Source organism: Chaetodon auriga, chromosome 21 (genome assembly GCF_051107435.1).
Source record: "Chaetodon auriga isolate fChaAug3 chromosome 21, fChaAug3.hap1, whole genome shotgun sequence".
Lineage (NCBI taxonomy): Eukaryota > Metazoa > Chordata > Actinopteri > Chaetodontiformes > Chaetodontidae > Chaetodon > Chaetodon auriga.
Window position 1 is genome coordinate 4,304,773 of NC_135094.1, and position 14,555 is coordinate 4,319,327.

At 44.5% G+C, this 14,555-nt stretch overlaps 1 protein-coding gene across 1 annotated transcript; it reads right to left on the bottom strand.

Moving 5' to 3' along the window:
- Positions 1–1,213: 1,213 nt before the first annotated feature.
- mbtps2 (membrane-bound transcription factor peptidase, site 2) lies at positions 1,214–13,679 on the bottom strand. The gene is made up of 11 exons (XM_076761830.1): positions 13,366–13,679; positions 11,657–11,805; positions 11,405–11,543; positions 10,625–10,728; positions 9,745–9,872; positions 6,756–6,874; positions 6,150–6,330; positions 4,721–4,827; positions 3,983–4,181; positions 3,503–3,578; positions 1,214–2,322 (listed from the first exon to the last, which is right to left on the bottom strand). The coding sequence occupies exons 1-11, from the start codon at positions 13,438–13,440 to the stop codon at positions 2,100–2,102; spliced, it is 1,500 nt and encodes a 499-aa protein (XP_076617945.1). The 5' UTR covers positions 13,441–13,679; the 3' UTR covers positions 1,214–2,099.
- Between the last annotated feature and the right edge of the window lie 876 nt (positions 13,680–14,555).

Genomic DNA, 14,555 nt, shown 5'->3' on the forward strand with positions numbered 1-14,555 from the left:
GCTGACGGAGGTGTCTGCTCGTCTTTGGTAAACACACCTCTGTGGCTAAGCTGAAGGCTGTTCAGTATTTATATGTCTGTGGGAAACACCCTTCCAAATTACCATGTGTCAATGTCTCACGCTCACACACTCAGGAGACGTAATCACTGCACGACTCCTCGAAAACACTAAATTAACACTGCGGTCTGGAGCTGTTACTAGAAGTGTAGCATGTGCGCTTTTGTGTCAGTGTCTGAGGAAGACAATGTGCCAATGTTCTGGGAGTATGTCGCGTATTCAATTAGAAAGGTGCTGCACAGTCCAGGCAGTCTTCCAGGAGGAACATCTGGCTACCGGCACGTTTCAGAGGCGATTTTAAGACCTTTTCCCAAAGGGTACAAACGGTAAAGGATGATAAATGATTCAAAAAAATCATAAGAAAACCCCACTGAGCGCTCTTTTTGACAGTTAAAATGCCTTTACCGTCGAGGCGTGGTCATGTTAGACCTTTAAACAAACTGCTCTGACGTATTTCGGCTTTCGTCAGGGAGTCAGAGGTGCTTCGACTCCTCGAGGAGGGCAAAGGAAAACGAAGAGAAGCCAATGCAAATTCAATTCTGCATTCATGTGAGTGGATACGTAATAAACATTTAACTGCACAGTGAGCAAAAACAACTGATCATGTTTAACTGTAAACGCAGCATCTTATCCACCGTACACGTTCGACACATCACACTTATTGATACCTTCAGGACATATCAGTTACACTCACTGCACTGCAGGTACATTCTAGTTTTAGCACCCTAAGCAGTACATAGACACTTAATGCAGTTAATATAAAGACAGTTTTAAGTGTTTATTAAAGTACAGTACTTGTCAACAATTCTGACTTATCCTGTGAAGACATACTTCATATTGTCTTATATCATCTTGACAAATACATTAATTGCAGGCTCGCTTGCCTTGAATTGCCCCTTGAGGGGTAAATGAAGTCTTTTGCATTGAACTGGACTGAGTACTGTGCCTGTGCAGCAGGTGTGAAAGTGTTTGTGATCCCATCTCTTGCACAATGTGCTCTGTGATAATTGCGATATGCAGCAGAAATCCCTGCTGTGACCTTTGAATCCCTCCTGTCAGGCACTTACTTTTAACATTTAACACCACAGAACAGTATGTTTTCTGCTCTAACGCAAAAAAATCTGGACTGGACTACAAGACTCAAATGACAATGCAGTTAACGAAACAGCACATTTTATTAATGAACAGCTTTTACGAGAGCTCTTCAATAAAATCAGTCATTTATTCCAACCATTCAGATCACAGACAGCGACAGGCCGTACTTACACTTTGAGAAAAGGTGGGAAGAAGTCCATTAAGAAAACTGTTTTCCCACTACAATGCCCGAGGACGAGAAGACACTTGGTTCGACTGAAGAAATCTGTAGAGAAAGGACTCGGAGTCCTTTAATTTAATCAACTGATTCATGTATTTGCTCAGGAGGAGGCAGTTCTTTTTAAACAGGAACGTTAGGTAGCAAAGTTTTTCCAACAGTGATCTACAGTCAAAGTATTGCCATGCATTCGCTGATAAAAGGAAGGCTTCTGAAACGTTTTTGTCCAAAGATGGCTTGAATTCAAGTTGTTCTCTCTGTAACACACTGAAGCCAAGACAGACAAAACCTCCCTGTCGCTCCAGCGGGGGGAAATATGGCATTTTGGAATCGAACCCTTCAAAAACCGAGACGTTCCCTCTCCAACGGGGCACACAAACAGAGTACAGATTTTCAGATTTGGAGAGATTGTGCAGTCTTTGTAAACAGTCACTTAGGACAGTGCTTTGCAGCAAGTGCATTATTCATTTGTATATGTGATTTTGTGTATATGGTGGCAACAAGGTGGAAGTCAGTTTATGGTTTTCCCTGGTGGTCCAGTGACGTCTTGAAGGGAGTCAAGCTCTGCTCGGCTGGCTTTGAGCAGCACGGCTGGGTAATGCAGTCCGTTCCCTGTATGTTCACAGTTTAGAGGTCCACACGTGTCAAACGCACCCGCAGAGAAGAACTCTCAGTCCACACGGGTTTATTCATTTCGTTTGTGTTTTCCCAGAACAGTGAACCGCTGTGGCTACCGCGCCGTGACCATCCACAGGCCCAGAGCCACGTTGGCTGCCAGCAGGGCGCTGCCCGCCAGCAGCAGGAAGAAACCAATCAGCTCACGCTTTTGACGGTCCGTTACCACAGTAACCAGCGTGGCCTCCAGCAGGGCGTTCATCATCCACTGACCGTCGAGGGCGAAGCACGGCACCGAGTTTACGACCGCTAACGCGCCAGAGAGGGACACCAAGTATCTGAGAGACGGGGGAGTTAAAGGAAATACGAGATGACACCCAGCGATTAAAACAGCTTAAATTCATTCTTCATCTTTGGAAACATGTGATGCACACACACACTGCTCATGAGCTTCATCAGCAGATAGTATGTCCAGTTGTAGACTTAAGAACTTCTGGTCCATGTTAAAAAAAAAAGACCATGTGATAAAATCGAAAACCCAGAAGAACCACAAAATCGACAGAGTGGTGAGACTGTCTGGTTTCATCCAGTCTGACGCTGAGCTGAGCCGCACGGAGGTGACTGGAAACACCTCAAAGGCAGCAGCAGGAGCAGCTCTGCAGCTGAAGGTTCAGCCACATGTGTCGGCTACCTCGGAGATGTGGACTGACATGGAGTCATTGCATTTCTACATTTGGCTTTGTTTCATCACCACTGATCTTTACTACCATCTAATGGAGTTTAAGATGTCCAGCATTTATTGTGCCAAGCCTCACTGATGTCGCAATGTTAACAAAAGCAGTTTGTCATCCATCCCATAATTTGCATCTGCATCAAATTTAATGGGCTCTTCTTGGCCCGTGCTACACGCCTCCCACCAAGTTTCATCTTCACCCCACTGACGAACAAACAGACAAACCAGATGCAGATCCTCCTCAGCGGAGGCAATAATGCACGTTTGAACATCTGAGCACTTCTTTCGTTCATGGACAAAGAGCTCGTCCATGCAGGAGATGAGGAGATGCCCATCAACTGCGCTGACTTTAAAGACACCATCAGTAAACTGTGAAACACGCTGTGAACTTTGAGGCACCAAATGCTTGAAAAAAAAAATTAAACAAATAAAACACAATGCCTTTAAAATAAGATTAAATACTAAATTATTTTTACTAATTAAGCTGAAAACAAAGGCCCTGAAATGCACCTTTACACTCAGCAGTTTGACCGGTAGCTTATGTTGGCTAACGCTAACACACTTCAGCTGTGTAACTGACGTGACTGGACCTGTTCTTCACCATTCAGTCAGCGCAGACCTTCATTTGTCATCCAAGGTCATATCTGACTGTCCTATCCTTTAAAAAGTAAAATCATCTGTTTTAATTTTGAGTTAGCGACTGTGACAGATGAAGAGCGCTCCCTTTCCTAAAGCCACCCCCCCAAACATCCATCATCTGGAGTCCTTTAAACATGAAAGGATACTTGCAGAAGGTCTCCAAGAAGACGGGCAGGTCCAGGTGGAGGAAGCCGAAGCGGGGCACAAAGTTGGTCAGACTCACTGGAAACGACAAAACACGGGAGGCTGATGCAGTCACACTGCAGGAATTCATGCAAACACTGTGTGGTTGGAGAGTTCATCATTACAGGAAGACGCCAGCTTTGATCCCTTCAACACGTTTGTGGCAGCAGACAAGAAAACAACAATATCCACACTGTAAACAGCAATTATGTGAATATTACAGATACAAGCCTCCGTCTCGGGTGGGACTTGTTATCTGAAATGACTTGTTGCTGCTCTTAGACTGAAATTACAGGACATTTCTGCTTAAATATTTACAAAAAAAGGAAACATGGAAATATCATTTGCAACTTTATAGGAAGAATTAAGGCCGGAGATACTTTTGTCACAGATTACACCTGATGTACTGCACTTAGATCAGATAACACGGGAGGTGTACGTACCGGCGTACTGAAGGTGCGGCGGGTACCCCACAAACAGCATGTGCGCATCGGGCAGGTGTGTGACACGGATGAAGCGAGTCTGGTTCTCCAGAGACGGCGTGACGCAAACGCTGGCGGCGTGGGAGTGTGCGGCGCAGTCGTCGTCGCTACGACACGCCCGCGTCCCCGTCACCATCTTACGCACCGGCATACAGGCGTACTGCAGCCACAGGGCGACAGGGGGGTGCACATGTAAGAAACACGAGAGGGGTCAGTGGGGATTCATCGTTTCTGACTTAAAGAGTTTGACTTTTCCTCGTGGTGTCTTGTTTTCTTCTTCATTTATCTTCATTGATGATAGAGCGCTTTGAATGTCGCACTTCTCCTTCTTCTTTCCATTTATCACGCGGTTATCTCCTCGGCTGTCTTCTTCCAGGACTCTGACCTTGCGCGCGCTGTCACGCAAAATGTGTGATACTCTGCAGCCGACACACAGGAAGTGCAGCGAAGCACGAGACAGATACTTGTTTTATTTTATTGTGGTTTTGTTTATATTAAGAAATGTTCTTTTTTTTGTGGATTTGACTCATGTAGCTGCACACAAAGCAGGAAAAAAAGGAACTGAATTAAAAAAAAGGAAGGAATATAAATATGCTTGACTGTCTGAAAGAAATGGAAATCTGCCCACATGATGAAGCAGTCAGACGTGTGTGTGTGTGTGTGTGTGTGTGTGTGTGTGTGTGTGTGTGCGTGCATCACCTCTCTCTCCCTGCTGTTCCTGCCCTGTGGTTTCATGTAGGAGAAACAGAGGTCTGTCAGGCTGTTGTTGCTGCAGCAGTCCATCGTTCCATCCAAACGCTTGAAAGCTGGAAGAGAGAGGAGACGAGGGTTCGTGCCATTGGTTCATTAGGTTTGCGCATCAGGCTGGAAGACAGAAAGTCACAAAAACAAGGCGCGTCACGCCGCACGCACGTCCGCAGCGGGAGCTGATTAGGCGAGGACAGAGTATCAGACACGTTATGACGCGGCTGAGATTATTCTCCTCACACGTCAGCCGGACTCGCAAAATAACTTCACTGTTCAATGTGCACTTCAGAGCGCTTTCTGCAAGCCGCCAAACGTGAGGCGCGCAGCACTGCCTTCACTGTTGAAGTCTGCAATGTGACAGAAGAGCAGTGACAGTTTTTATTTTGTTGTATAGGAAACCACTGAATCACCTTTCTGTTGTCTAACCGTGAATTTGCTGTGAAGTAAACTCACAGATCTGAACTACACGTATATAAATACACACACACACACACGCAGATGATGGGAATTCCTATATGAATATATATAGAAACACAGATTCAGCAGCTTCTAAACTGTCTGCTGGACACGATGAAACGGACGGTCCTTCTCCTTCTCTGCCTCAATTTCTTTTTCTCAGTTCATTCGATTGGACAACAGAGGAAAAACCCAAATGAGGTCGGGCGCTTCTCAACTCCGAGCTGAAGTTTTTTTTTCTACTTGAGCTGTTCAGAGCGCTCCTGTGAAAGCACATGGCGCCCACCGACGAACCAACCAAACCTAAAGATATTCAACCGGCAAATCCTCACATTTGGGAGGATGGAGGCAGAGAACATTTGGTATTTCTGCTGAGTAAATGACTGAAACAATAAATGTATCATCAAACCAGTTTCAGATTATTGTCCTGTGGATCCACTAATCAGCTCATCACTGCAGCTCTCGGTGAAGTTTTGGTATTTTGGACGTTTATCGATGAATTATGACGTCTAATGTTTGCCACTGGAATAATTACAGCCTACGGAGAAGCAACAGGAGCTCTGATTGGCCAGCTGTTGAGCTCCGACCTCACACACGGCCAATCGCAGCCCCCGCTGCTGCTCTGGGGTGTGACCTGTTTTAATGTTTCGGCAGCACACGGAGGTGATACAGCAAGTGAAACGTTAAAGCAGGAAACACATTAACTGATTATATCTTCACGGAGCGTTTTTAATGAATTCGTCACTTTAAGAAATGAGGCTTTATGAACTGAGAGTAATTAAATGAGTCTCTTTTCCAGGCTCACACTGCTGACTCTTTAATGAATTACACCACAGTGGAAAGGTTTTCATTTCATGAGAACTTCAAAAATGTCTCGTTCAGACTTGGAGCGAGCCTTTGGCTGCCCTCACAGCGGCGCACTCACCTCGACCGTGGGCCCAGCTGGGCTGCAGGCTGGCGACGGGGACACAGTATCCGGTCTGCGGAGTGTGAGAGAGGTGAGAGAGGCAGCGGCTCCAGTCCTCCACCCCCCTGACCGGACAGTCCTCCAGCCCCGTAACTATGTCCCCGACTGACAGACCCCGGGGACCGTCAGCCGCAGAGCCCTGCTCCAAAGACACAGGCGGACACTGAAATACGCATGCAGAGGCCCAGAGGTCACAAAAGCAAAGTTTGATGGTTTTATGGTTTGAGTCCTGGACTCGTTCGGAGAATCCGGGTGGAGACGTGGATTGGCAAATATGCTTTCCCCTGCCAACTACTGCCAAGGAGTCCTTGAGCAACAGACTACTCCAGCAAGCTACTGTGGCTGATTTACTAACTGTATGAATGTGCAGGGGGCAGTGATGGGAAAATAATTTCACGCCCTGTCAGATTAGTCAGATAAATAAAGGTTATTACTCTCTGCCACATTCGAAAACACGCTGCAGCAGTGAAGCAGCGGCTCCCATTATGACAGACGAGCGATGAGAAAACGTTCCTCCCAGAGTCAACACACGTTGACTCACCTGTAACGACCTGCTGCACTGACCTGGACGACCTCTGTGACCAGCGCCCCCCCGCCGGTGGAGTACACAGGGAACAGGAGGACGGGCAGCAGGAAGAGGAAGGCTAACGCTGCCACGCACAGAACAAAGTTGTGCCAAACTCCTGCAGGAAAACACACAAACATCACTTCCTTTAAATCATCCTCAGTGTTTACATTTATTTAAAGGGCCCGTGTGTGTGATTTCTGGGTTGGCAGAAACGGAATATAATATTCTTAACTATGTTTTCATTAGTACATAATCACCTGAAAATAAGAGGGTGTGGCGAGGGGTGTTCAATTTGCTGCGATCTACAACTTCACCACTAGATGCCCCCAGATCCTAAACACTGGTCCTTTAATCAGTTTGTTTGGGTTTATTTTTACGCTTAAGGTCTGAAAATAACTTGAAATGACTTCCTAGGACTTTAATTTGATAGTTGCACTCATTTCTTACTGAGTATTAAATAATGCTTACTTAAAGTCCATGCCTTCATGCCTTCATTAGATCAATTCACACCAGATCATTAAGTGAAAGACTGTTATTCCTGAAATGTCGTAAAGTACAAAGCAGCACGCAAAACCTTCAAACTCCTCAAATATAACCCTGAAACATGAAAATATCATGAACCTGATCAAGTTGAGCTTCTGAAAGTGTTAGACTGAAGCTACTGTAAGCATTTGTAACACGTTCTCCACATATTCGGACTGAAGGATGTCGTGGCAAAACAGTTACCACGGCTCACTATAAATAACTCTCGGTACCATCTTAATTATGCAAGATGACACAGTCGGCCTCCCAAAACCACGAGGAAAATTTCTCATTGCCTGATGAGGCCAAGGCACAGCTTTTAGATCTTATTTTTCCCGAAACATAAAAAACATGCAAAGCCATCATTCAAATGTGGCTGACGGCGGCATCAAGCGACAGGCTGCGCTGAAGTCTGGCAGGAGAAAATGAAAAGCTGAAGGTCGTCTGAGGAGCTCCTGGGAAAGAAATCCAAAGAATGCAGGCCCTGCTTGTTACTACATCCAAATTAAAGAGGAAAAATGACTCATAAAAGTCTAATTTTAGGCCTAAAGGGCGCACATATTCCCCACATTGACTTTCTACAGTAAACAAACTATTAAAGTTGCATCACCTATCTCTCCAGGAATAAATAATAAACATGTTATGTGAGAGAACCCCTCTGCGATCGCCGCTGTGGAGGGAGAGCGAGGCGCAGATAAATAAACACTGCATGCTGTTATGTCACCACTCCCCTGATGGGAATAGCATCTTTCTCTCCCCCTCTCTGCTCTGTCGTATGACTTGATTGGACGTCTCAGTGTGGTGCCTGCAGTCACCCACCCCACTTATTTTCTTGTCACGTTAAGCAGAGGAAACGCCTGCAGGAATCTTTAACCTGGTTAAAGACACAGAGGGTTTCACAGCAGCTCGTCGCTGCCCTCTAAAGGCTCCTGACGGCAACAACAACTTCACATTTAAAGTGTCACGCTCTTACACACCGATGGACTCATGAGCATCTGAGTTTGGCCATCGAATCATCCTGATTATCACTGCACTTCCCTGACAGATCCACCGACAAGGAGCATAAAAAGGTTCGTAAGAAGTGAAATGCTGAATTCCTACAGTTGGTCTCTGGTTAGCGAGAGAGTCGTGGAAGCAGGGGATATCATGAACAGCTGAGGGAGCATTGTGGGTAATCAGTAGGTGATTTGGGGGCGTGGGGTGGGGGGCTGACATCCCTCTATTTAGCAAAATGGCCAAAATGCATCCCCCTTGTTTAACCTGCCCTGCATGGCGCTGTCCATGGTGCTGAAGCAGCAGATGAAACTGTAATGAGCTCCTTCTGTCAGCGTCGTCTTGGACCTTTAATACTCTGTAAAACACAAACTATAAAGACTCCATTCTATCCTGTATCGCAGCCTGTGTACTCTGTAAAGTCACCTTCATGAACAAAGTGAGAGCAGCAGCAACACGTAGTCATGGAAGAGAGACACACTGTGGCCTGTAGTATTCCTGTAATATTACTACAGTATTACTATGATCATTCAGTCGGCCCCAAGATCAAACCTCCTCTGTAATGACACATTGCAAGAATACAGTTTTTCCTACGGGTTTAGGGTTAGTGTTGAGTTAAAAATGAACAAATCACTGATGGCTATAATAATCATACTAGCAGACCACAGTGGGTCATTAGCAACAGTAAAACTGACATAAATCAGTACAAAACCGTCACAAACTGCCACACTAGCTTAAATTAGCGCTAACATGTTAGCATTAGTTTATTAGTACCAGGGAGGAAACAATTTAACTTGATAAATTGAAGTAAAAGAAATATTATTGAGAACAAAAGTCACTCGACAAACTTGGAGCATAATTCATAATAAATACAAAGACAGAAATTCACTTTTCATTGTCTCCATATTTTGCCTTTTGATTTGATTTCCAGCAGCATTTCGGTGTTTGCTAACACTAATTTTACTACACTTCATATCAAACCTTAGCAAATAAAAACTCAATGTGAACCTCTGAAATTAGTTTTAACCTCACTGATTTTAGACAAACAGGGGACTGTCCCTTTCCCTCTCCAGTGTTAATTTAATATTGTTTTTGCAGTAATTTGTATCATATAAGCATTTTCTCCACTGCTTCAAACCGCCCTCTTAACTGCAACATTCTTCTTGACCAGACTGCACTGAAGATAATCAGACTTTAAGTGGCACCCTATGGTGGCCCGTAGGAGACATCAGTCGCATTCATGCGTGAATAACTGCCAGCTCCACCAATCAATTCATTAAAATCTAATTTTCTTAATTGCGGAGTGAAATGATTTGATGTGAAGCAGCTGTCTGGTGTTCAGATGTGAAAGACCTCAGCGTGACCTTCACCGGCAAAACAGAAAGCCCTGCTTAACGAAAAGCTTCAAATGACTGGGATTAATAGCTGTGATCACATTAGCTGGGAAAACAATCAGGATTATCATCTTACCGGCACAGAAGATGCGGAGCTGCTGAGCGGGAGATATGAGGTTGAGGTGTGAGGTCAAGAGGTCCACAAACGCACCGGGATACACCACGAACACAAACATGCCGAAGCCATTCACCCGCACCTGCTCCCTGCCGGCCGGAGGAGGAACGGGTCACACGTTAAAGATGTCCAGAAAAGCCACAGAGACGACATCAAATACTCTGAAATCTCAATTACTTTACTGCAATTTTTACTTTGCAGTGTTGTTTTTGAACTGTGCCACAGTACAAACACTGAATCTGTTATCCAGTATTTTTATATCTGTACATAATGCACATAGTTGATGTTTTATTCTTTATCCTGTATCCTCTTTATCTTTATCTTTTAATACTTTGCTGGCCGTAACAACTTCATCTCCCCGCGTGGGATCAATAAGGTCTTATCTTATCTTATCTTATCTTATCTTAAATGACTTTGCTTGTTACTCCAAAATAAGCACGTTACAGAAAACCTGGCCTCAGTGTAACAGTCTAACGAACCAAATGAGTCTGTTATTCTGTGTTTTGGATGAAGAAATGTTGTATCAGCACGTCTTTTGAAGAGCCATCACTCAGACGACTTGTGATGCGTTCATGTGTGTCTGTTACATCATGAAACTGGTCAGATATGTGCAGTAAAATTCAGAGGATAACGAGCTCTCACTGCAGGCCACAGAAAGCACCTGAAAAAGATCACTAAATATCAAACATCCCTTAACCCCCTTGTGTATTTACACAATTCTTTCGGTCTTTACAGCCATTGGCTGCGCTTCACCCTGTCGGTTGTCATGGTAACAGATTGGGTTATGGGAACGTGTGTGTGTGTGTGTGTGTGTGTGTGTGTGTGTGTGTGTGTGTCTTACCTCAATGCTGCCACAGCGTGGCCCAGCTCATGTATGACTCCGCTGAGCAGCAGGGCGATGAAGAAGTAGGCCAGCTGATTGGTGGGCAGATTGACACCGGGGACCTGAAGACGCACCCGACGCCAGAAAAAGAAGAGCAACACACGACTGAGACGGATACGGAAAGACGGCGGGGACATCACCATCTTTGATCTCATTTTAATGGACATTTTAATCAATTTTAGGAGGAGATTTCATGAAACTATGATGAAATATACCCATACGACACATTATTTGTATCACCAACATCTATTTAAATCCCCCCGACCCTTTTTTTTGTTTGCCTCTTCATATTAATTCATTCATCTTTTTCTGTGTGGTCTGCATTTTCCTCCTCCGCCGGCCGTGTGGTGCATTTTGCGCCGCTCCAGGCTGAATACTCAGTCATAACTGCCTTACTAACAGCTTCCCATGAATCACCTGCAGCGGTCTTCTGGGGATAGCGCTCGCATTAATGCACGGCTATTTGACACCTCGATGAATAAAGAGTGAACAGGGGGAAACTGCTAAGTAAGAGCCCTCGTCATAATTGAGGCATTTGTCGCCCCTCATTTGAATATCACACACTTTGTATGAACGTTCAAGGACGTTTATGTTGTGAACTCCAGTTAATCTCTGACCGTGCACATCGAAAAGAGACACAAATCATCCTCCATCCGTTCATGTGTTTACATTTTCAATCCCCTGGTGTGAATTAGCACTTAGAAAAACACATAACCGCCCAGCTCGGCGTGTACATACCACCACCTGCAGGGCCTGCTGTCCTCCTATCCGAGGGTTGTCCGTGGTCATCTGAGCGAGCGTCTGCTGCAGCGTCTTCGTCAGCAGCACCACTGATCCCAGCATGGCAGCTATACCAAACACCACACCGCTGTTGAACCTGGGAGAGGTAACATTGATACAACGGCGGCATCATTTCAAGCAGCGCAATCTGGCCGTACTGCACGACCCTACAAATGTGATGAATTTATCTGAAAACAGGTGAACCCTCACCACAGGTAGAGCGCTCGGGGGTTGATGCGGGCGCAGTAGGCGAACAGCCGGTTGAACATGGTGGTCTGCCACCTCACGTGGAAAGGAGACAGCATGAGCCCTCGACTCGCCAACCACGTCTCGTAGCTGATCCGATGGGTCACTGACGACTGCGGGAACGACGGAAAAGTGGGAAAACTTACTCAGAGTGCAAAAAATGACTCTGCGTTTGTAGTGTTGAGCGTGTGACACTTGACAGATACAAGATTTTTGACGCCAAGTCCAATCTGTTAATGATATACTGACCAATATCATTTTTTTAAATAAACACACATTTTCATCAAGGATCTCTCAAATTTGGTTGTTAAAGGACAGCAACCAAGAAATATAATATGAAAAATGAAGAAAATAATATGTGTGTAATGACTCGTTAGCATAACTGCCTGCGAAGCTAACACTGACTGACAGTGACATGCTGTTATATGTTGGACTATATGTTGTGACTATGTATGCACACTTTCTTTTAAAGGACCAGCGTGTTGGATTTAATGGGATCTACTGGCAGAAATGGAATATGACGTTCATTAGTGTGCAATCGCCTCGAAACATCGTGTTTCTGTTACTTTAGTCTGAGCTTTACGTATCTACACAGAGACACGGGTCCTCTTTCATGGAGTCCCCATGTTTCACTGCCATGTTTACAACGTGTGCAGCACCTTTCAACTGAAGCATGAAACCAGTGTGAGAACAAACATCGTCCACAAAGACCCTACGAGTCTTCAGGACGGCCTCGGTGTACTTCTACTTGTTTTTTCCTGCATGCACCGTAAAGAATTTCAAACAAACCCTGCAGGAGGTTTGGGAACATTTTGCTCTCAGCGGTGGGTTTGTTCTGCCCGCTGGTTTCTGTTAGTTTTACCTTAACTCACTCCACCACACGGTCACATCTGTGAGCGAGCAAATCTCTACAATCACACTAAGTCTTCTCCTCCTGCCCTCGCTGGACAATTACCTGTACTTCACTTTATTCTGGCTGCTTTGTGATCAATTATTTCTGCTAACCAAGGCAGCCATGACACTCACTATCTGTCTCTCTGTTTATCTATCATGCATTTGGATATTTATGCTTCTATTCAACATTTATTCTTCCTTGCTGCTGTTAAAAACATTAATCTTAGCTTCTTTAGGTGTTGCAGTTCTACATTTCAGCTTTATTTCAAATCACGTTTCTACATTTCCAGCAGCGTTGTGAAACTTATTTTAGCTTTCACCAGTCACACATTTTCTTGTCACTGTGTTGTAATTTCGGTGGGGACTTTAACTTTAGTTTATGATCACTCAGTTTGTGATCCAACACTGTTTTCTCGGTTCCCTCTGGTGAACACTTCAGGGTCTAACTCCAGTCTCCATATTAATGGCAGACGGGTTAAGCTAGCTGCATAGCTGCACACCAGGGGAAGGTACTTTTTGAGCCTCTCATTTCTTCTTACATACAGACGGGTCGTTATTGGGTTACTTTAGTGAACAGTACCATAAGAATAACTGGAAAATAGTGGGAGTTGAACCCCTAAAATGAAAACACAGCATATTCCTGAAACAACTGTTGGCTAACGAACCGGCTAATCAGAGTGGCTAACGCCTCTCTTCCTCTGCTATCAGCAATTTACCCCTTTGTGATACCTGTTGGCCGACATCTTCCTCAACACCGAGAGACAAGAACACATACTCACCTTCAGCAGTGTGTCGGTGAGGTAGACAGCACACCAGGCTGCCATCACACACACCAGAAGAGGCACCGGGATCATAGTGCATCAGAGGGCTATCCGAAGGCCGAAAGAAGCAAACTGCGCCGTCTCCATCACTCCGTCTACCCGCTGTTCACCGCGCCGCTAACCGCCCTTACTCATGTTCAATACTGCATAAAAATCTGAACATTTTAATATGAAATACGGGTTTTCTTTTAGAGACGCTTGCAACGCAAAAAATCGTCAGCACTGTGCGACAAACTTCCGGGTTGCGCTTCTTCTTCTTCTATTTTTAAAATGAACCAAACGGAGCACTACTGCCACCAAGTGTTGAACTAGAGAACTTCCTTTACAGGAAAAAGACGATTACTGTAAAGATTCACATTTCATGGGCTGACTTAGAAAATCGTTGAAATTTAATGCCTTTAAATTTCATTTATTTTAGAATATGATACATATTATTCCACAAACTCCAGATGCCAGAATCAGAGTTTGCACTAATGCTTTCCTGTTTTATAAAAAAATATATTTACAATGAGTAAATATAATAAATTCTTGCTTGTCCCAGTTTTATGTTACTATTCACACATATTGAGCTACACCAGAGCTGTCAACTGTGCTGCCTTCAAAGGCAGCAGGAAGTGTTGGAATTATTGCCTGAAGGCTGAAGAATTATCTATTAAGGTTGTAAAGTTCAATCATTCAAATCCTCAAAGGACAGTTTTCCCTTTCTACACGTCAACCCTGCAAATGGAGATTTTCAATCTCTTCACTCTGAAAGAAGTTTTCCAAAAGCTTTGTTTTCAGTGACCGACAAGTGCGTTTGTGTGCGGATGAAAGGCCAAAAGACGTAGAAAAAGCTACATTTTGACAAAAACCCATGTACATGTGGACTAGGCAAAAGAACATTTTGAAACTTGACTCCACCAAAAGAACCTGAAGGCAGCACAAGCCCCTAAAATGGAGCACAGAAAAAAATTGATCACGGTTGCAGGACTACTTTAACTGAGCTGCAGCAATAAAAAAAAAAACTGAAAGTGTGAGTCTGGATATTGCATTTCATCTTACTAAAAGGTCAGGAAAGTAAAAGGACACCAATAAATGTTGATGGTCTGACTCAGAAGCAACATGGAAACAGCTCCCAATCTGACTCAGTGAGCCATAAATGCGACAGA

Coding starts and splice junctions, on each gene's coding strand:
- mbtps2 (XM_076761830.1), bottom strand. CDS start 13,440: ATGATCCCGGTGCCTCTTCTGGTGTGTGTGATGGCAGCCTGGTGTGCT. Junction 11,806..13,365: donor TCACCGACACACTGCTGAAG/GTGAGTATGTGT, acceptor TCGTTCCCGCAG/TCGTCAGTGACCCATCGGAT. Junction 4,828..6,149: donor CAGCTGGGCCCACGGTCGAG/GTGAGTGCGCCG, acceptor TCTCTCTTCCAG/CTTTCAAGCGTTTGGATGGA.